At 44.4% G+C, this 22,886-nt stretch overlaps 1 protein-coding gene across 3 annotated transcripts in view; it reads left to right on the top strand.

The window, feature by feature from the left end:
- Positions 1-19,747, top strand: part of Septin10 (septin 10) — a 71,179-nt gene extending 51,432 nt beyond the window's left edge. For all 3 annotated transcript variants that reach the window (XM_085679663.2, XM_048451751.3, XM_048451752.3), the window contains one exon: positions 19,636-19,747. In XM_085679663.2, coding sequence (XP_085535789.1) covers positions 19,636-19,726 — 91 coding nt within the window. In that variant the 3' untranslated portion in view covers positions 19,727-19,747. The remainder of the gene's footprint in view (positions 1-19,635) is intronic.
- The last annotated feature ends 3,139 nt before the right edge of the window (positions 19,748-22,886 follow it).

Raw genomic sequence — 22,886 nt, 5'->3', positions numbered from 1 at the left:
CCTGAGTAGTTAGCTAAGTTTCCAGATCCAGGCATGATTTCTATGCCATGTGTGCCACCATGCTCCCCACCATGATGATAATTGACAAAGTCTCTAAACTGTAAGCAAGCCTCCAATTAAATGTTTTCCTTTATAAGAGTTGTCGTTGTGTCTCTTCACAGCAACAGAGCAGTGACTAAGACATCAGTCCATATGCTAAGGTAGGTGGGGGTTTAGTAAGGCCAAACCTCTGGGTGAGGAGCTCTAGACACTCAGTGTCACCGAGAGAGGGAGATTAAATGTTCTCCAGGGACCAGCCTTCTCTAATAGGTTACCCAGTCATGAGTGGCAGCCCGAAACACATGTATCTATCTAATAATTGCTAATGGTGTCGAAAACCAGGAGCTAACACTGAGATGTTTCAAAGTAAAAATTTAATAATAGCCGAGCCATATTTTCAGTTTCCCACAGTAGGAGAGTGAAAACGGCCCAGGTTAAAGGAAGAGTCTTCTGGACCAAGTGAGCAAAAGATTAAAAGTGGAATTCACAGAAATACATGTATAGATTAATGGTCAGACAGTTAATATACCATGAAATATCATATGGTCTCAGAATAATGGAAACAGTTGATGATGTGTAATTAACAAGATTATTGAAGAGGAACCAGTAAAAAAAAAAGTTGACCTCTAGCTAGGAACATGATCAAAATCTAACATTGTTTAACTAAAAAGATATTGGAGTCAACTGTCCCTTAACAATATAATAAAGAATTCATGAACTTGGGGGTGGGGAGTGCACAGGAGTTGTAGGGGAAGGATGAGGGGAGGAAATGATGCTAATACAGTTCTCATGTATGACTTTTTCAAAAACAAAACTTTAAAAAAGCTGTCAAAAAGCTCATCACAATCAAGCAGGTTCTATCCCAGAGATGCGGAGATGGTTCAATGTATGTAAATCAATAAGTGTGATAAACTCAAAGATAGATTCAGCATGATCATATCATTCAGTGTAGAAAAGGCCTTTGAGATTCACTCATGATAAAAGTCCTAGGATACAGGAGACATATCTCTGCATTGTAAAGGCTGTGTCGAAAAACCCCGCAGCCATCATCATAAACAGAGAAAAACTTGAAACATTTGAATTAGAATAAGGTTAAAAAAAAACCAATTATTAGATACTAATTTATTTAGTGGTTTACTTAAAGCACTACTTGTACTGCCTATTTCCCAAGCATGGCTTCACTGGCTACCTAAAACACAATGACCTGGAAAAAAAGCTGAAACAGGGGGCCGTTGTCTTTAATAACCTGCTGACTGCCACATATGCTTCTGTAAAAGCTGCTTGCTTGCCTGCCGCACCTTGTGGTATAAAATGAGAATACAAATTAGACCCAAGCAACAAAGCCTGTCGGGAGCATCCTAGCTATGGCCCACCAGTGACATCTCCTGTCTCATTGGTGTTGGAGTACTTATTCCAGAAAGGTTCCTGCAACACATTTCCACTAAAGTAGAACAAGACTAGCATGTCCATTTTTCTCTCACTGCTGTTCATTTGTGCTTGAAACCTTAGCTGGAGCAGACAAAAGAAAGAGATAAGGGAATACAAAGGAAAGGAAAGAAGTCAAAGTGTCCTTATTTGCTCTTGATTTGATCTTAAACATTAAAGGCCCTAAAAGTTCCACCAGAAAACTCAAATAGCTGACAAACATTTTCAGCAACTTGACAGGATACAAAATTAGCACACATGTACTAGACTTTTTCTTTTAGGCCATGAAGTAGCTCCTAAATCATGACATGGAGACTTCTTGTTAGTTACAAATGTTTGGCCTTATCTTATGCTTGACCCACTAACTTTTATAATTTAACCTGTTTTCCTTCATCTATGTTTTGCCTTAGGGCTTTTTACATTTCTTTCTGTATATCTTTTACTGCCTTCTCTGTCTAGCTGGTGGCACTGGGTATGCCCTTCTCTTTCTCCCTCATTCTCTCTTTCTCTCCAGCCTAGATTTTTCCTCCTACTAATTCTCTCTGCTCTCCAGCCCCTCCTATCCCTCTCCTGCCTAGCTATTGGCCGTTCATTTTTTTATTAGATCAATCAGGTGCCTTAGGCAGGCAAGATGAAACAAATGTAACACATATTTACATAATTAAAGTAATATTCTGCAACATAAACAATGTAACACATATTTACATAGTTAAATATTCTACAACACACACAAAATTCTGTAGCCTTCCTATGTACATAACAAATACACTGGGGAAGAAACCAGGGAAACAGTTCCATTCACAAAAGCCTGAAATATATAAAATGCCCTGAAATAAACCTAACTAGGAAGTGAAACCCTTGTACAGTGAACTCTTTAAAACTTCGAAGAGAGAAAACACTAGAGGATGGAAAGCCTGGATCTGTGGTGGGCCAAATTTAAGATTGCCAAAATTGTCATGCTACCTAAAGCAACTTTAATGATTCATTGCTATCCTAATCAACACTGCAACTCTACTTTCATAGCCTTAGAAGACAAGGGCCAAATATGTATATGGAAATAAGATCATAGCAAATGCAATTTTGAGCAATGAGAATAGTGCTGGAGGTATTACCATACCTGACATAATCATAGTATAAAACAGCATGATGCCAGCATGAAACAGACACATAGATCAGTGGGGTGGAATAAAGGACCCAGAAAACCCATCTCGAACAGCTGCTTGATTTTTGAAGGAAGCCAGAAGTGCACACAGGATAAGAGGCAGCCTGTTGAGCCAATGGTACTGGAAACACTGGGTAGCTACAGGTAAAGAGCGAAATTCGATCCTTCCAACTGCACACATATCAACTCAAAATTGCTCAAGGACCACTGCATAAAACCTGAAACTCTGAAACTGCCAGAAAAAAACGGAGTTGGATACAGGATAAAGACATAGGTAAGATCTTTCTAAGCAGGGAACACAGCGAACAATTGACAAGTAGGACATCATGAAGCTAAAAAGCTGCTGTGCAGCAGAGGGAATGGTCTTTCTGGTGAAAAGGCCAGCGACAGAATGGGACAGAAGACTAATAGCTAGAATATACGAAGAACTCAAAAAACCTAAACATTAAACATTACAACAACTCCACCAGAAATGGAATCTGGAACTGATTAGAGTGCCCAGAGAAATATTAATGCTAATAAGCGCTTTTAAAAGTGTTCAACATCCTTAGCCATTAGATAAATGCAAATTTAAACTACTTTGCAATTCCAACTCATCCCATTCAGAATGGCTATTCTCAAAAAATGTAGGTAAACTGGGTGATGGTGGCACATGCCCTTAATTCCAGCATGTGGGAGGCAGAGACAGGTGGATCTCTGAGTTCAAGGCCAGCCTGCTATACAGAGTGAGTTCTAGGACAGCTAGGGCTGCTACACAGAGAAACTCTATCTCAAAAACAAAATACAACAAAAACAGTACAGGCTAGGTGTAGTGGTTCATGCCTTTAATCCTAGCTCTTGAGAGGCAAAGGCAGGAAGACCTGTGCATTCGAGGTCAACCTGATCTATATAGTAAGTTCCAGGACAGACATGACTACAAAGACTCTTTTTCACCATGTCCCACCCCCTAAATTGTAATGATAACATTTGGCCATGTTACGGGGAAATAAGGTCATTTATGAAAGTCAATGTGAAAGCTAGAAATAGAACTATCGTATGCCCCAGGCATATCATCCTTGGCATATTACCAACGGACTCTATATCCTACTAGTGCTCATCCATGCTGCTCTATTCACAATAGTTAGGAAATAAACTCAGCCTAAAATCTGTCAACAGATGAATGTATAATGAAAATGTAGGACAGCTACAAAGACATTTTATTCAAATGTGAAGAAAGATGAAATTATGAAATTTGCAGGTATCATAGTCACCATTCTACTGCTGTGAAGAGTCACCATGACCAAAGCAATTCATAAAACAAAGTGTTTAATTGGCAGCCTGATTACAGATTCAGAGGTTGGGTCCATCATGGTGTGAAGCATGGTAGTGTGCAGGCAGGTGCTGGAGTAGTAGCTCAGAGCTACATCCTGATCAGAGAAAGATTTGGCTTGGCGTGGGCTTTTAAAACTCAAAGCTCACGTTAGCGACACACTTCCTCCCAGAAGGCCACACTTCCTAATCCTTCTAATCCTTTCAAACAGTTCCAGTCCCTGGTGACCAAGCACTGGAAAAACTGTACTAACTTTGGCCACCCAAACCGAGAGAGATAAATGTCTCTTGTTTTTCTCATGTGCATCTTAGCTTTGATTCTTCAGGTGTATAGGAAACTGGAAAGGGGCCACTGAGGAGCATGTGTTAAGGGAAGGGAACTAATAGTACATTAGTGATATACAAGTACAGAGAGGGAACGATGTGGGCAGAAAGCTCCAAACAAGGATGAGATAGGGGAATAGGAGAGATGACAGGGCAGAGATGAAGGATCTATAACCAAAATGAAGGATCTATGAACAAGAAAAATACGTGGAAATCCACTACTTCTATAAACCAATTAAAAATATCATTTTAAATAATAGAAGTTGAGATAGCCTATGTGGTTGAATAATGCTGCTTCCAGAAGCTACTGTTTAGCAAACAAAATATCTCAGTGCTGGGTATTGGGTACCCTCTAATAAATAAGAACTCATAACAGGTCAGGGAGGTGCTAGAGGCCCCCAGAATAATAGACTACTGACATGCCTTCTGACTGCTCATCAGAACTAGGTGATAATAAAGTCCTATTGTGTGGAACACCACACACCTTGGTTACAACTTACAGAGAAGGCAAAAGGGAAACGCAAATGATTGCTTCCTTTCTCTGGCAGCATGAAGTGCGGCCTCAGGGAGGAGGCTTTCGGTTCACATCCAGCACAAAGCCTCAGAGTCTAGTGTCCGAACTTGTGCTTAGCAACAGGGAGTTCTTCAACCTCAGGGAAGTAAGCAAGGCCAACAATAATGGCCTATATGTTAGGATTTTCTTGGACTCCCCCGATCAACATCTCAAAAGGCTGTTTCTCATGCCTGCTGCTCGGGTTTTTGTTACACAGTCTGATGCCAATGTCAGGTTTCTCTTGTCGTCTGGGGATGCAGTAGGCTTTTTGCGTGGGGCCATAAGAGGTGCAGCAGTTGGCATTCACATATCCAAAGTCTCTTCCCAATGGCCCTGGTTTGTGTTGTTTCCTAGTGTGATCTTCTGCGTCCAAAGCAGAAACTCTATGCATACAGTTGGGAGGCATAAACATAATATCATCGTAGGAGCAGCTACCCTAGCACATAGGAATTCCTGGAGAGTTGAGTAAGATCAGAATCTGGCTGGGGTTTAAATTTTAGAAAATCTCCCAAGTACGAGAACCCTGGAGGAGACAGAAGCTGGGCTTGTTGCTTAGGGATCTGAGAACACGTTCAGTTTAAGTCTCTCTCTACCCCTGCCTCCAGGTAAAGGGAACTCTGATGGCAGGTTGAAGACTGAAGACAGGAAACCTACAGCCTGTAAGGCCCTTGCTTCCGGATGGGCCTCTGGATTGCTCCTCTGCAAGTACTGAGGCATCTTAGTAGCACCCGCCAAGGCTGCCATACTGCTCTGGGTCCTCAGTTCACTGTGTTGGGTACTGAGGTCACTAAGATGAGGGGAGGGTTCCCCAGGATGTGGCTGTGCTGAGAGCTTGGTCTGCCAGTTGTAGCTGTTTTTCACTCTACTGTTTTGGGGGCCCAGCTCCCAAATAAATTATCCTTAGGAATGCCTGGCCTTAGCTTGGCTTGTTTCTTGCCAGCTTTTCTTAACTTAAATTATCCTGTCTACCTTTTGGCCTCTGGGCTTTTATCTTTCTCATTTCTATATGCCTTTCTTTGCTTCTTTCTCCACGGCTTGTAATGTAGCTGGGTGGCTGGCCCCTGATGTCCTCCTCTCTTTTTCTTTGTCTTTTTATTGCTCCCTGATCCTCCTATCCCCAAATTTCTCCTCCTATTTATTCTCTCCGCCCGCCAGCCCTGCTTATCCTTTCTCCTGCCTTGCTATGGCTGTTCAGCTCTTTATCAGACCAATCAAGTGTTTTAACCAGACAAAGTCACACAGCTTCTCAGAGTTAAACAAATGCAACATAAAAGAATGCAACACATCTTTGCATCGTTAAACAAATATTCCACAGCATAAATGAATGTAACACATCTTAAAATAATATTCCGCAACAGCTAATGACACCAATACTCCTGGAATTGGTCATATCATTTGCTGCCCTAGGCTTTCCCTGGGATACAGAGGGCACAGGCCACAGCCCGGAGCCCTCCCTCTTTTCTCTCCCATGATGCCTTACGTATGTAGTCTCTGCTTTGGATTCAGAAAAACATGTTACAAAACATAGTCTAGAAGGGAATGTTGTAGTATTTGATTACCAGAAGAGAGAAGGATATGGCTGTAAATGTGCATATGTTTAACCATACATGTGATGTGTGTTACAGGTAGGATACATGTCTGTGAGGGTGTGTACATGCATTTTGTATGTGCCACAGGTAGGATGTGTATGTTTGCCATGCCCGGTGTGATGGGTCAGGAATAATTGGGGCCTGGATGCAGATGACTTTATCTGCTCTGCATGGGCTTTTCTGTGGAATGTAATCCCAGGGACCCAGGGTCAATGGCCAGGAAGCAGGCTAAGGAGGGCAGGTGAGACAGTGCCAGGAGGATGCTGTAGAACTTCTAGGGCAAAGCGAGCCGTGTACCAAGAGTACTGCCCAAGCGAAAGTGCCAAAGTGCCGTGTGAGCTATGACTGGCTTCTCCCTGCGTGACCAGCAGCCTCAGCGTCTACATGTGCCACAGTGCCAGGAGACCACTGGCAAACCCTTCACGTCAAGGTAGGCCCAAAGGATGCAAGGTGGGGCAGCCAAAAGTTACCTTGATGAAGCCGTCATCACTGAGGGAGCATGTGGGGAAAGGGACTGGATCCTTTGAGGAGATATGTGTGTCTCCAGGGTAGAGGGGCTTTAATTTATGGATGCTCCTGCAGCAAGGGCCTGGTTGCCAAGCTCCCATTCCTTATAGCCCAGGTTCTGATGTAAGTCTGTTTCTTAGGTCCCTGAGTCAGCTCAGCCAAGGTCCTCCGGAGTGTCTAGTGTGGAGGTGCAGATATTGGGAATAAAGCTGGACTGTGGGGAAGAGGATGAAGGAAGTGCCGTGTGAGCTATGGCATAATACTGGTAACCAAGGAGCCTGGGGCTGATGGAATTGACATTTTGGCTTCAGGGAGAGAATCATGGGAGAATTTCGACACTAAGAACAGTTCAGATGCAAGAGTGCTGAAGCCCACACAGTGTAGTGAGGGCTACATCAGCTGTAGGGGGGAGGGGGGCTCACAGGCCAGGTCCAAGAGAAGACTTTCTAAAACAACAGATGGTTGCCACTGAGCTGGGACAGCCAGTTGTGATGTCAGATGGGTGTCCCATAGTTACAAAAAAAAAAAAACCAACCAAACAAAAAAAACTATACTGGAAGTTTATCACTGTGCTGACTGTGGTCCCTCTCTGTTCAAGACACCAGTTGGCACCAACTTCAGTTTCTGCCCCCAGAAGAGAGGCCATGTCCTCCCGCCCCCTCCCTAGCCCCACCCCCAGCAGTGGAACAGCAGGGGCAAGGTCAAAGATCAGTGGCTCCTAGATTCTTCCTCTTGGTGAGGACTGAGTTTGGTAGTAGTCAGACCAATATAACTGTAATCTGGCTCCAGGACTGTGGCCACATTGCCCGGAATAAGGCCTGGAGGACTGGGACTTCCTTGTCTGGTCTTTGCTATGAGGCCTTTCTAGCCGGGAAGGCAGCTCTGAGACACCTGCCTCGCTGCTGGTGGTATGGTAGACCAATCATCTCAGCCTGGAGACTGCTCCAAGAATGGAAGGGCTGGCACAGGACCCCTGCACCTCCTGCAGGGCGGAGGCTGGGGAAAGTGCTTGAGTCTGCACAGGTGCAGCAGGGGGAGGCGCTGCAGGCAGTGCATTCTCCCAGCTCACCGGACTCTTGTCTTTTGAGGATGGCCATTATCTTAGCCCCCAAGAGCTACAGTCTTGCTTGCTATGAAGGCTCTTAGAACTCTCAACTGCTGTCCAGGTCATCTTAGCACTTTGAGCAAGGATCCAGTTGCCGCGTTCCAGGAATGGGAAGCACTTTCCGTGGCTTCCCATTTATACCATCTATTCCTTATACTGCCATCAGAGGGCGCTCCAATACCCCTAGATGTTGATAAACTCCGCCATAGAGCCTATTTATTTATTATTTTTTAAAAAAATTTCCTTTTATGCTCCCCACTCCAGAAATTCAAGGTCTCTTATTTTTAAAATTATTTTTAGACACACATTTATAACTACAACCTATTGTATTTATTTAGTGTTGCTGCCATGTGTTTAGAGCTGGCCTCTGGGAGTTGGATAACCATTTGGGGTTTGTCCCTGGAGAAGACGGATCCTCCCTCTCTCTCGGCAACATTAATTGCAGTAGCTCTTCATCTAGAGCAGTGGTCTCGACCTCTCTAATGCTTCGACCCTTAATACAGTTCCTCATGTTGTGGTGACTCCCCCAACCACAAAATTACTTTGTTGCTACTTTATAACTGTAATTTTGGTACTGCTATGGATCATCATGTAAGTCTCAGATATGCAGGCTCTCTGATATGCAACCCCTGGGTTGAGAACCGCCGCACGAGGGGCAGTTGCTGTTGCTGTATTGCAGGGACTGTTTGGATAACTCTGTTGCTGATTTCCTGGGTGCTGCTCTCCTGTGATAGACAGAAGACATCTCAGCAGATGTCCTGGTCCCCTGGCTCCTGCAGTCTTCCTGCTCCCTTTCCTTCAGTTCTCCCTGAGTCTAGCTGTAGTGATGGTGCTGTAGATGTATCGCCTGGAGCTGCTCACCCCACCGTCGCCAGCTGTCTTCTGCATCTTGACCTGTTGTGGCTTCCCGTGATGGTCTCTGTCTCTTTGGTGAGGGGGGGGGCCTCTGTAAGTTTAAGGAACCCTATTTAGGTTGCAGGTGGACATTCTAGTGGCCTAGGAAAGTGGCCGCTGTCCTTTCCCTTCTCAGGTTCATGACCTCCGCAGCCACGGGTGATGATAGACTGGGTTTGCAGTACCTGGAACGCACCGTCTCCTACTGAGTGGGTCATACATGCAATGAGAAGGCTGTGGGCTAACCTCAACTATGAGTGCCACTTTTGTACCCTTGGGTATATCTCGCCATGTGGGGTATTGCTATGGTTTGTAGGGTTTATATCCTTTGGGATAGCTAGAGTCTTTTTTTAAAAAAATTTTTTTCTTTATTCTTGAGAATTTTATTTAAGCATATTTTTATCAAACTTTGGGTCACAACCTGTGCCCCATGTCAGGTTCAGCCATCTGTCCTCAATAAGCCAATAAAAAGAGTCATATTATACGTGGGAAGCAGGAAAAAGAGAGCTACTCAGTGTGGGCACAGTGGGAATATGGACAAAAGGATTCAGCAACCCCCTTATGTCTGTCTTCCTAGTCCTGACCTGAGATAAAAATTTAACTAGAGGGCCAAGGATATGTACACCTGAGCGGTCCCCGTTGAGGGGCAGTCCTTGCCGCCACTGACTCATCCTCATCTGGGCTTCAACCTCACCCTGTAAGGCGCTCTGACAAGCTGTTAGAGCAGGTAATCTCCAGGAGACAAGTTCCTCCTCTAGCTGGGGCCTCTCCTTCTGCCAGCAGGAGCTTCCTGCGGAAATTCCATTTGTTTAGGTCCATTTATTGCTTTAATAGTCTGATAATCAGATCGAGAGACACACACGTCTTTAAACTACCTTCCTCTGCCAGGCTAGTTATTCACACAGTGAAGTATGGCTGCATTCACCGCATTAACGTCCTCCAACACCCTCCAGGTCCCTTAACATATTTCCTTCCCAACTTCATGTCTCCCATTTCCTTTTCTTGCGAGCCCAGTGAGTTCAATAGAGAGCATGGGGTCACATGTGGTGCATGTAGGGCAGCCCGCTAGTGGGAGTGTTCTCAAAACTAAACAGCCTCTCTTCCTGAGAAACTATCAGATGCTGCCAATAGGACCTTATTAAGGGTGGGGCGTGGAAAGCATGGTCCAGAGTGGGCTGAACCTTCATACATCAGTTAACAAGCAAGGCACTTCCCAACAGATGTACCCACAGGCCACCTGATACAGGTAAGTCCTCATTCTGACTCCCTTTTTATTTTCTAAGATTTTTTTTAGATTATAATTTAATGACATCGCTTTTCCATTCCCTTTCCTATGTCCAAATCCATACAGCAATATGCTCCCCCTTGACTGCTTTCAAATTCATGGTCCCCTCTTATTTAATTCTTGGTACATATGTATTGCTAAATATATAAATACAATCTGCTCAGTCTGTGTAATGTCATCTGTATGTGTATGCCTTCAGAGAGGAGCACTGGTATCGGATATCTAAAAGGTGTGCCCTTTCTGGGGAAGACTTATTTCGCTCTCAGCCAAATTCTCCTCCATTGTGTCGAGATTACAGTTAATATTAACCAGCATAGTATAGAATCATATCAAAAGAATAAGGATAGATTCGAATTTTTCCTTTTCTATTTGTGTTCCCTTTATTTCTTTCTCTTAATTGCTCTTCAGGTACAATAGTAAGTAAGTGGAGGGAGCAGGTACAGTTGTGCTGCTCATAATTTTAGAGAAAATGCTTTCTCAGTCCTGTTCTGCTTAGTATTATGTTGCCCAGAGAGAGGTCTGTTATGGAAACCCTTCTAATAGGGTATTTTATTTTTATCCTTAGCTTTTTAAGGGCCTTTATCATTATAAATAGGATGCTGAATTTTGTCAAAGATCTTTTTAGTTCATATTAAAGTGGTCATGTGATTTCTGTCTTTGAGTCAACCTATGTGACGTATGTATTGATTTGCATCCATTGAGTCATTCTTGAATACTCAGAATGAAAGCCACTTGATTGTGTAATATATGATTTATGAGCATGTTGGTGAGCTTGATGAGCAAGGACTTAGAAATTTGCATCAATGTTCATTGGTGAAATTAGTCTTTCATTTTCTCTTTTTGTTGTGTCTTTATCTGGCCTTGGTATCCAGGTAATACTGGCTTTGTAGAATGCATTTGGTTCTATAGGTAATTCCAATTGCACTCATTGGTTCACCAAGCCAGACAGATGAAATAATTTCTCTGTTCTATCATGGCCATATCTATCTGATAATAAATAGAAATAAACTCTTCAGGAAAAGTCACACGCAAACAGGGCATGGCAGACCCAAAGGTGAGTTTGGGAGGAGCAATTGCATTGCCCCTGCTTAGGTGATATGTGACTGAAGTTAAATCATTTGAGGGTGGAGCATCTGTGGGGCATTATCAATGTGACCTAGGTCTGTGATGGCTAATCTTGGCCGTCAGCTTGTCTACATCTGGAATCAACTAAAACGCAGACTAGGGTAGCTGTGAAGGATTTTCTTCACCGAATCGTTTGAAGTCAGAAGAGTCCCCTTCTGGTGGCAGCACACAGGCAAGAACACTGGAGAAGCAGCGTCCGCTCTTTGCCTGTGTGCCCTCCCTCTTGCTGACAAGCTCATCATCCTGCTGCTGAGGCAGTCCTTCCTCCACTCATGTTAGGACCTGCTTCTTCAGCCTCCAGTGTAGACTGAAGACCTGCAGCTCTCTGGAATCCCCTGGAGGTCCAGCACCAGGTCGGGACTGCTGAACTATTACTGGATTCTCGGCTTTCCTGTTGGACCTCAGCCTGTGAGACACTCACTAAATCTCTTTAGGTATATATTCACCTGTCAGTTCTCTTCCTTTCCAGAGCCCTGGCTAATCCAGTGGTCTTTCCTTTTTGTGTGGAGTAGGATGCTGTAGAAGCAGAGGCATTGCTCCTGTTGTGGGTGATGAGATATACTACTGATTCTACGCTAGCTCAAGGTGAAGTGTCCATGGTGGTGGTGGTGATATCTCCAGATGACTTTCTACTATGTAGAATGGCACACTTCCTGATGAATGGGGTCTACCATGCTAGTTAGCTAGGGCTGCCTCTCACATGGTTGATGGAGCAGAGAATATATTGTAGAAAGCAGCCTATGTGGAGGAAGTAGCACCGTAAGGGACATGAATGGAACCATTGGCACTGCTAAGGGTGATGAGCCATGCAATTCAGGTGGAGTTGACTTCCCAGGAAGAATGCCCCTGTGTAGACAGGAAATTATAACAAGGAAAAAGGAAATAGATGATCTCTTCTGCACAAGTCTCTGAACTAACAGGAAACCAGTCTGTCGTGTCCTTTCTTACAGCTGGAGGTAAATTAGAGAGTACGATTAGATCTCTGCTAGAGAGGCCCTCCTGGAATCAGAACCTGCTTAAAGAACAACGAGGAGAGAGAAAATAGGGTAGAATGAGAATGAGAGAGCCCGAGAGAGGTTAAGTTTAGTGTCCGGGATATGGGATCGGATAGTACTGTGTTCGCCTGAGAGGGAAGAAGGAAGTTAGTTTGCCAGGGGCCTCAGGACCGATCGTCATTGTCTTTATGAGGTGAGGAGGCTTTGGCAGACTGTGTTAGACATGCACATCAGGTTTATAGAGTGCTAAGGCAGTTAAGATGGGAAGGAGAAAGGAAAAAGTGGACAAAGGAGCCTGTCCAGTTACTCAACAGTAAACACGGCAAGATTGGTGCTGAGTTGGAGTTCCTCGGGGGAAAAGAACAAGAAGCCAAACATTATGCTAATAAGGTCCTGAAGTGTGTCATAGCTAGAGCCAGGAATACTTGAAAGATGATGCTCAAAGATGGTTCACCAAAGGGATAAAGAAGTACAGTTGATCACCATTGTGCCTAGAGCTCTGGAGGAGAGAGCTCTCATGCTGGTGAGAATTGCCCTAGCCATTAAGACTCTGAAACTGCCTGCCATGGATGCCAAGTTGCTGGATAGGGAAGCCCCCACCCGGTACAGACTATTTCCACTGTTCAGAACTAGGTGATAAGACCTTATTGCTGAAGACACTGCATTCCCTAAAGAAGGAGATTGATTGAGGCCTCCTCTGACCTCAAAGGGTATCTGCATATTGACACATGGCTATAGCATAGACACTGGGCTATGGCATACACACACACACACACACACACACACACACGTGCAAACACACACACACACACACATACACACCATTTTGGTACTGAGCTGCACACACCATCACTGCTGGTTAGCTTTTGCAATGCTGAAGGTGCTATGCAGGTTGCTGAGAGAGAATTGTTGCCAGTCATCATAGTAAGCTGTGGACACGCCATGTCAATACTATCAACATGAAAGGCCTGCTGATGTAATAGTAGCATAGTTCCCATGGGTACAGTCAGTTATTTTCCAATTGTACTCAGCACCCACTATACAGGAAAGAACCTGGGTTCGGTCCTGAAGACCAGAATTTAAACAAATAGGCAAAATAAAAATATAAAATAAACCCAAACCACCTGTGACTAGGGAGATTAGTGTGTCTGGTGACACTTCTGCCTGTCTAAATGCATATGATGTGCCCATTAAAATGCTTTCTAAATATTTACATTTACACTCATAAATTATTAGTGCTATATCAGCCTTGATCAGGGAAGCGTCTTTCACAGTGGGTGATGGTTTCTCTGGTGACACACATCACTGGTCCTGGTGTTGAAAGTCAGTGACTATTGCTGTGGACTGCCAGTCCAGAAATCACCCTTAAGTGAAAGAAAATAATTGTACATCCATAACATTCCGTCTGGGGCTCAGAGCACATTGTAAAAAAGGCTGAGGAAAGAACGTAGGAACTGGAGGGAGGGAAGGGATTCCGTTCTTTGAACAGGAAATGCCATTTCCATCTTAAAAGCAGAAGCTGCAAGTGCTGTGTGCAGCCCTCACATGCTGGGGAGCAGTGATGTTTCTGTGTGGAATGGGGAAGGGAGAATTTTACAAGACGAATGGGCACTCAGGGCACAGGAAGCCCTTTCCTCTTTAAGAATGTAAGTGGTTAACAGTGGCCTGGTGGGAGAGACTTGGTCATTGGTGTAGCTGCTTACGAGTTCCCTGTGCTCACGTAACTGATTTCTCCTCCATGCACCTTTAAATAACTCCAGTTAGATTCAATGGTTTGCTTAGACATGGGCAGAATCATTCCCTTGGCATTGTTGGCCTCTGTCTGGGGTGGACAGAATTGCACCCCCGCCCCCAGGAACTGCTGCAGTCAGTGTGTCTGAATGTCGTGGAACTCTTCTGTTTCCTCTGGAATTTTCAGATTTTCACAGTGTAGGTTTCAAAGTGTTTCTCTCAATGTGTCTCTGGATTTCATTTATATCTGTTGTAATGGCTCCTTTTCAACTCCAGGTTTATTAATTTAGGGATGATCTCTTTGTTGTTTGATAAATTTGGCTAAGAGTTTTTCATTTTGAAAGAGTCAAGTATTTGTTTCATTGATTTTCTGTTCTTTTAGTCTTTATTTCACTAATATGTGGTGTGGGTCCTTATTTCTTTCTATTGGTTGTCATTTAGCCTATTTACATTTTTCTAAAACTTTGAGCTGCATCATTAAGTTATTCATTTGAAGTCTCTGAGTTTTTAATGTTTTTAATGCTTATAGTTGTAACCTTTCCTCTGAGAACTGCCTTTGCACTCAAGTTGTGTGGACAGGCTGGCTTGTGTGTCCACTTGTCACAAGCCAGGGTCATCAGAGAAGAAGGAGCCTCAGGTGAGGACATGCCTCCATGAGAGCCAGCTCTAAGGCATTTTCTCAGTTAGTGATCAGTGGGGGAGGGGCCAGCTCTTGGTGGGTGGTGCCATTCCTGGGCTGCTGGTCCTGGGTTCTATAAGAAAGCAGGCTGAGCAAGCCAAGTGAAGCAAGCCAGTGAGCAGCACCCTTCCATGGCCTCTGCATCAGCTCCTGCCTCTAGGATCCATCCCTGTTTGAGTTCCTCTTTTGAATTCCCCCAATGATAGACTATGATTTGGAAGTGTAAGCCAAATAAACCTTTTCTTCCTCAACTTGGTTTGTGGTCATGGTGTTTTGTCACAGCGATAGAAACCCTAACTAAGACTAAGCCTCGTGGGGTATTGTTGTAACAGACCTGACCGTGGTTTGAGGGAAGACTATGGAAGGACTTTGGAACTTTGGGCTGGTGTTAAGAGCTCTGTGGGACACTCAGGGAGAGCTTGGGAGATAAGAACATTGAGAACAGTGCAGAGGATGGGGGCCTGGCTTGTGGAGTTTCAGAGCCATTTGTTATTCTGAATTAAGATTCTGTGGTTCTGGTCAGCTGGGGCCGAAGAATCAGCAGTGATGAACAAAATACTGAAACTGCTGAAGTGAAACCTTTAAGTTACTGGGACACTTGACACTGGTCGGCCGGGGCTGAGAAATTAGCGGCGATGAAGCAGAGACCAGCAGTACTGAGGTGAAACCTGGGATGCGTTTTCTGAGAGCTCAGAGAAGCTGTGTTCCAGAGGCTGCCACAGTAGTACTTCACGTTGGCAGCAGGACTTGGCAAGGTGTAAGTGCCATCCAGGTGGTACTGGTTTTGAAGCCATGAAGGAGTCAGAGCACAGCTGAGACTTGGCACTGTGAGAGGCCAGGAGAGACCATTGGTGAAGATGCAGCTGCAGGGGCAGTTGAAGGCCCAGGATTGAAGGGGTCATGCGGAGAAGTTGAGGCTTGGCACCATAAAGAGAGCCTATGGGAGGCAACTGGTGAAAGTGCGTATCAGTTGCAGCAAGGGACGCCAGTCTTTTGGAGATGCTGGTACCATGGCAAGACCACCACCAACGGTAGCAGTTGTGAGTGGAGCCAGCCGGAGCCTAGAAGACAAGCTGTGTGTCCCGCAGAGGGCAGAGCTGGAAAAGTGACCCGAGTCATTTGGAGTAGTCCAGAAAACTGTGAGTGAATCCCAGATAATTGACACTGAGTTACTTATACTGTTGGAGTTTGATTTTGCTTAGTTCAGATTGTGATGGTGCCCTGTTCTTCCCTTTTGAAGAAGGTACTTACTTTTTTATTTTTTAAAGGAGCCCACAGATGAAAGACTTGAGCTTTTAAAAGAGATTGGGTATTTTAAAGAGACTGAAGTTTTAATGTGCTTGAATTTGTAAAGACTGTGAGACTTTGAAAGTTATTTATGATTTTAATGTGAGGCCTTTGCTGACTAAGGAAGGGTTGTTGCTAAGTAGTGATGCTTGTGTGTCAAGTTGACAAGGGGTCAGTTGTATTGGCTGGTTTTGTGTGTCAAGTTAACACAAAGTAGGGTCATCAGAGAGGAAGGAGCCTCAGTGATGAAATACCTCCATGAGATCCATTTTCTCAATTAGTGATCAATGGGGGAGGGCCCAGCCCATGGTGGGAGTTGCCATCCCTGGGCGATTGGTCCTGGGTTCTCTAAGAAGGTGGGCTGAGCCAGTCAGGGGAAGCAAGCCAGTAAGCAGCTCCTTTCCATGGCTTCTGTAGTGTACCACATCCGTCTGCACTTCGTGTGCTACCATACAGTTTGTGAGCTGGGCAAGGGGCTGGAGATTGAAACACACAAAGACACGCAGCCAGAGACACAGGTCATCCTTGATGCTAGAATGCCCCTTTATTGTGTCCAGGGACAGCTTATAAGCTTATATAGAGCTTATATAGAGATCGTTAACTGATAGCTACGCCCCAGCCAAGCCCACCAGAAACCACTCCCCTGCCATCAGGAACTCCCGAGGGTCTCGTGCTCAGAGCAGCTGCAAGCATTACAAGTTTACCAGAAATTCAGGATCTGGAAGGTTCACAGCTCCCAACAGTCTTCTGCATCAGATCCTGCCTCCAGGTTCCAGCCCCGCTTGAGTTCCTGCCCTGACTTCTTCCAATGATGGACTATGCTCTGGAAGTTTAAGCCCACCTTGCTTTTTGGTTATGGTCTTTCATCACAGCAATAGATGCCCTAATGAAGACAGTTGTGCTTTTATTTTATTTGATTCTAGAACATTTAAATAGTGCTCCTGGATTTCTTTAATGATCACTGATTATTCAGAGGGCCCTTTTCAATCCCCGTACATTTGTTAGTTTCTATAATTCCTATCTTTATTCCACCGTGATCTAATAAGGTGCCAGAAGCTTACTATTCATTTAGGCCGTATTTGTCAGGACTTGCTTTGCACTAACTACAAAGGGAATGAGCTGACAGTGGATGGAGGGGGCTGATACAAACTTAACCAGATATTAAGACTGATGTCAGATATGGCAGGACAGGCTCACGTTAGATACTTCTTTTGCAATGTCTATCAAGAAAGCATGGTCTGAGCCTAACGTGAGGAAACACGGGGTGGACTCATGCTACAAAATGCAAGCCTTCACTGTTTAAAACTGTGGATAACAAAGACCGAGAACTGTTCCAAGCTGAAGGAGACAAGAGATACCAATTAAATGCTGTAGCCATTAGATTCTGCATCAGAAAGGAACCAGAGACCATGTTGGGGGGCAGCTGGCAAACTTTCACGGCAGCCTGATGCTGGCGTTTTCTTTGGATACTGCAGGTGTGGTTATTCAGGAGAGTGGCCTTATTTTTAGGGGAGAATATGAGTTCTTAGGAGTGGCAGCATCTCGGCAAATGTGACATGGTGGCAGCTGTAGCGTTGGGTGACGGGGTCCAAGGACACACGGCTGTCACACAACTTTCCTTAGGCTTCCGCTTAGTCTTTAAATGGTATGTGTACACATGTGAGCAGGTTTGCATTTTTAATCTCTGCCGAGTTTTACACTAGCAACCGCTGCTACCAGTTAAAACATCACATCTGCCTGCCTTCTGATAAGAACATGTTTTGCTAAGAGGAGCCCTTTAATGCTAAAAGTGAAAAAAAAAAGTGTCTTTTGTCCTGGTGAGTTTTATGTCAACTCGATGAAAGCAAAGCTATCTGGGAGGAGGAGTCTCAATTGATAAACACCCCCATCACTGCCTGTAGGGTATTTTCTACATTAACGATTAACGATTGCCCTGAAAGACCAGCTCACTAGTAGTGGTGCTGCTCCTGGGCAAGTGGCCCTGGGCTGCGTGAGAAAGGAAGCTGAGCATGGCATGGGGGCAAGGCAGTGAGCAGTGTTCCTCTATGGCTTCTGCGTCAGCTCCTACCGCAGGTTCCTGCCCTGTCTTTACTTCATCAACTGGTGTAAACTCTAAGGTACAATAAACTCTTCCCCCACAAAAGACTTGCTTTGTGGCTGAAACTTTAGAGAAATTTGAGAGGAGGCTCCACTGACTGCTGAGAAGGTCATGTATTCATAGATGTTGGTGGAATATTCTGTCAAGCTCACTTGTACGGTGAATTTTAACTCTGAAGATTCTTTGATTTATTGACTGGATGATCTATCTACTTGATAAACATATAGTATTGAACTCAAACATTACTAAGGTATTTGTGCCTCTGTTTTTCTTTATTTCCAGTCCTGTTCTTTTTATGAAATTGAATGCTTCAGCAATTGGTGTATATAATGTATTTAGGATTTTATTATTTTAGTAGATTTTTAACTGTGGTAATAAGTAGTAGCCTTCTTTATCTTCTCTGGGTAATTTTGATTTGAAGTATACCTATCATGTATAAAACATAGATATTCCTGTTTTATTTTAGCTTCCATTTGCTTGGCTTTACTGACCTGTAGTCTTTAACTCTCACTTTGTATGTGTCTTTACCAGTGAGATGCGTTTCTTACACACAGCAAATATTTGAGGTTTGTGTTTATCCAATAAGCTAATATACATTTTCTTATTGTATTGTGTGTATGCATGGTTTGTGTGTGTGTGTGTGTGTGTGTATAGTGTGTTTGTGTGTGCACATGCATGAGGTCAGAGGAAAACTTCCTCTGCTGTTCTCTCCTTTCACCTTTACCTGGGTTCTGGGGGCAAATGCAGGTTTTACCCACTAATCTGCATCTTCAGTTAGAATTAAGGCTGTTTGTGTGCTGAGAAGGGTCTGCTGATTTCTCTGATGTTTGCTGCTTCTCTTTCTAGTTTCTGGATTGCGGTTTGTTCTTTCCCTTTGTCTCATGTGTCACAGACACTAGCTGGTTTGCTGAACTGGATGTGGTTATTTCCCTTCTGGTTCTCTTCTCATTTATTCTCATGAAATGTATTCTTTCCCATACTCTCATGTTTAAGACTGTTTCCCTTTCTCTTCCGTGAACCTTTTCCTGTGTATAATGGATAAAAGCCGTGCTTCAGGGGCTGATGAGATGGCTCTCGTGTTGCAAGTGTAAGGACTTGTTTGGACCCCCAGAACCACGCAGAACTGCGAACACACAGCACACACCTGCAACCCCAGGGCTTCCGTGCTGAGAATCCTCAGAATCTTACAGGCCTGCTAGCATGACATATGCCATGGTGAATAATAAGAGATCCTGTCTCATACAAGGTGGAAAGCAAGGATTGACACCTGAGGTTGTCTCTGCCCTCCACATGTGTGTCACTGTTCATGCATGCCTGCACACACACACACACGCACACGGACACATGGATTAAATAAGGTAATATATGTAAATTCTAGGTAAAGAAAAACTTTGAATATAGATGTTTCTTGTTTCACGATAGGATTACGTCTTAGTCAAACCATAAGCTGAAAATCTGATCATGCAAATATACATTAAATGTAAGCAGCCCAGCACACCGCAGTATTGGTTGTCTCCCTTGTATTGCAGGGTTGATGGAACTACAGTTTTCTGTGACTGTTTATCAGCAAAAGAGAGGGTGAGACTGTGTGTTTCTCCCTCCAGAAAAGACCTGGATTAAAAACTTGAAGTATGATTTCTACTGAATGTATTGCTTTTTCATGATAGTAAAATTGGTAAGCCACTGGTTCAACCACCATCATGATAGGGACCATCTGGTAAGTCTCCCCTCCATTCATTGGAAAAGCCCATAGGGGCTTCCTGCCCAGGCCTTTGGTATACATAATATGGATGCTTCTGGCCAGTTTGGCTCTCTTCCTCAGAAACCCTCTCAATGACACTTTAGTTATTCATGACATTAATCACCTCATTCCATGTCTTTGTTGCTTGCTGAGGACAGTGGCTGTTAAAAATGCTGCAAGATCCCCGGCGGCAGTTGGCAACAGAAATGCTGTAGGTCCCCAAATGGTGGTAGTGGGCCATGTGGCAGCAGGCAGCGGGCCCTGGGAGCAGCTCGTCCCAGGCAGAGACGACTGCTGGGTCCCGAGTGGTGGCTGGTTCCAGGCGGGGAGACATGGCGGGTGGGTTGGTCAATCCCAGAGAGCCCAGAGGTGTGAGCAGGCAGTGGGTAGAAGCCTCATGGACAGACACATCGTACAGAATAGAACTGAATATTTAATATTTAGAGGAGAGAGGGGGGAAGAAGGAGACGAGAAAGGAGAGAGACAGAGAAAAGGGGAGCAGGAGAGAGGGAGCACGTGCGCCAAGAAGGAACAGTGAGAATCAAGATGGTGAGAGGAGGGCAGGGGTCGCCGGGAGTGGGCATGGCTTGTCTCTTAAGGTGACAACCATAACAGTGGCCCTCATGGTTCATTGCTTCACACTGTAGTGCCTCTTGTGATCTTTTGTTGTGAGGTTGAAATGAAGGGTAGACACATCATATTGGTGTCAGTCAGAGGCAGGAATGCTGACTTCCCCTCACAAAATTTATAGGGACTGAGAGCTTCAATGGACAGCTTCATTCATTGATGGGTAATGAAAAATCTCACACTCTTTCTCTTTTTATTTATTTTTCTTTCATATAATACTTCCTCCTTTTCCCAGGAGCCACTGCTCCTCTCTCTCCACTCAGAAAAGAGCAGGCCTCCCTGTGATATCAACGTAACATAGCATAAGAAGACACATTATGACTAGGCATAAATTCTCATCTCAAGGGTGGGCAAGGCAACCCAGTAGGAGGGAAGAGTCTCATGAGCAAGTGAAAGAGTCAGAGACACCCCAACTCTCATTATTAGAAGTCCCACAAAAACCCCAAGCCAAACAACCACAGCTTGTGTACAGAGGATCTAGCATAGACTCTGTGATTGCCGCGCCAGTGTCCGTGAGCCCCCATGAGTCCTGCTTACTTGAGGCTGTGGGCTGTGTTCTGGCATCCTCGACACCTCTGACTCTGACAATCCTTCCTCCCCCTCTTCCAAGGACTTCCCTGAGCTCCACCTAACATTTGGTGTGGGTCTCTAGATCTGCTCCCACCACTTTCTGGAGGAAGCCCATCTGATGAAGAAATGTCTCTTCTACTGAATGGTTCAAGAGCCCCAACCAGCCTCACTGTGTTAAATTATTTTGCTAGTTGGTTTAGAGAGTGTGAGGGTTTGTGAACATGGTTTTTTGAGTTTGAGTATGAAATGGCATTGGTCCCTAGGGATTTACCTTTCCCTTCTGTCTTACAAACAACTTTGGTAACTTGCCAGGCAATTTTTTTTCCCCAGATACTCTGGCATACGTAGTCCGTGTTTCTTCTGGGCCTCTGCTTCCCACACCAGTACTTGGTTTATTACGACCACATGTCTTTAATGATGATGAGACACACTCTCAGATGATGGGCTATGTTGTTAGGTGCTTGTTTTTCATTGTGTTACCTCCACAGACCTAGACAGCAGAAGTCAATTACTCAATCTGGCCTCTTGATGGACTCATAAAAGGTAAGCATATTTATGAACTGCTATCAGCATATGCTACATAATGTCTTAGTAAACTTGTAAGTAGGGATACACTTTCCAATAAGAAATATAGTAAATACACAAGCTGGCAACAGTCATGTATTAACAAGTGTGGTGTTCTGCACATACTATAATATGTATTAAACTGACAGTGTAGTAAATATCATCAGCATTACCTCCTACACTTGAGAAATACATTGTATTAAGGCATTAGAAAGACTTTATTGTCCCTAGGTGACAAGAATTCCTTGGCTCCATTATAATCCGCTGGACCACTGTCATCTAAGCAGTCTTCCTTTGTTGATACATCATCACATAATTAATGTATTGCTGTACTTATTTAGAGGCTGTGGACCAGCACCCAGAATTTAAAAATGCGAGTTCACCTGAAGTTGGACGATTGGATTGTAGTTGAGGTTGTAGGCATCTGCAACAGTTATTAATCTCCTATGTTAGCTGCTTATCCAGCACACCAAGGTGAGGGTCTCATTCGTGCAAGGCAGACACAGCAGGTCCCTCCCTGCACTATCCTGTCTACATACTACCCATGGTGGGTTACTTGCTCCTATACAAATTCATATAATTTTTATGGCAAGATAAAAGGACTCTTTGTCATGTGTTGTATGCATGTGTGCATCTAGTCCAGCTGTCAACATAACCTAGCATTTTCCGAAGGCGTCTCAGGAAATCACCTCCATCGGACTGGCCTATGAGCATGTCTGGGAGGCATTTTCTCAGTTGGTAATGGATGTGAGAGGGCCTGGAGCCCTGTGGATGGTGCCCATCTATGGATTGTATAGGAAAGCTAGTTGAAATGGTTTGTCCATTGTGTGGCGATGTCTCCTTATTGAGAGGTGAGGACACCACTTCTATGTGGGTGTGAGGATAAATATTTAGAATGGAGTTAGGGATTATGTTAGTTCACTAAAGTGACAGTTACAGACTCTGAGAACCAATACTTCACTAGTCCCCGGTAGCTGGCTATGTGTCCAGTACCAGGCATGATTTCCCTCTTGTTGAGTGAGTCTGAGCTCCAATCAGAGAGCTGTTGCTAATCACCAAGGTATGAATGCTGTTACTGAATCGGTAGGGTTGTTGTGCCATGGTCATTGTTGTGCTTTATAGCTGGGTAGGACTGTTGGTTATGTCCCTCCTCTGAAGCTCTCGTGTCACCTTCTGGTACTATGAAAGCCAATCCTCGAGGAGGCTTTCAAAGTTCTTGCTCAGGGGCCTCTGGGTCCAGTGTCTGATGCTGGGAGAGGGAGAAATAGTCTTCTTTAG

The sequence above is a fragment of the Myodes glareolus genome, chromosome 18 (assembly GCF_982192425.1).
Source record: "Myodes glareolus chromosome 18, mMyoGla1.1, whole genome shotgun sequence".
NCBI lineage: Eukaryota > Metazoa > Chordata > Mammalia > Rodentia > Cricetidae > Myodes > Myodes glareolus.
The sequence above is the reverse complement of the archived record's forward strand: the minus strand, read 5'-3'. Positions and strand labels throughout refer to the sequence as shown.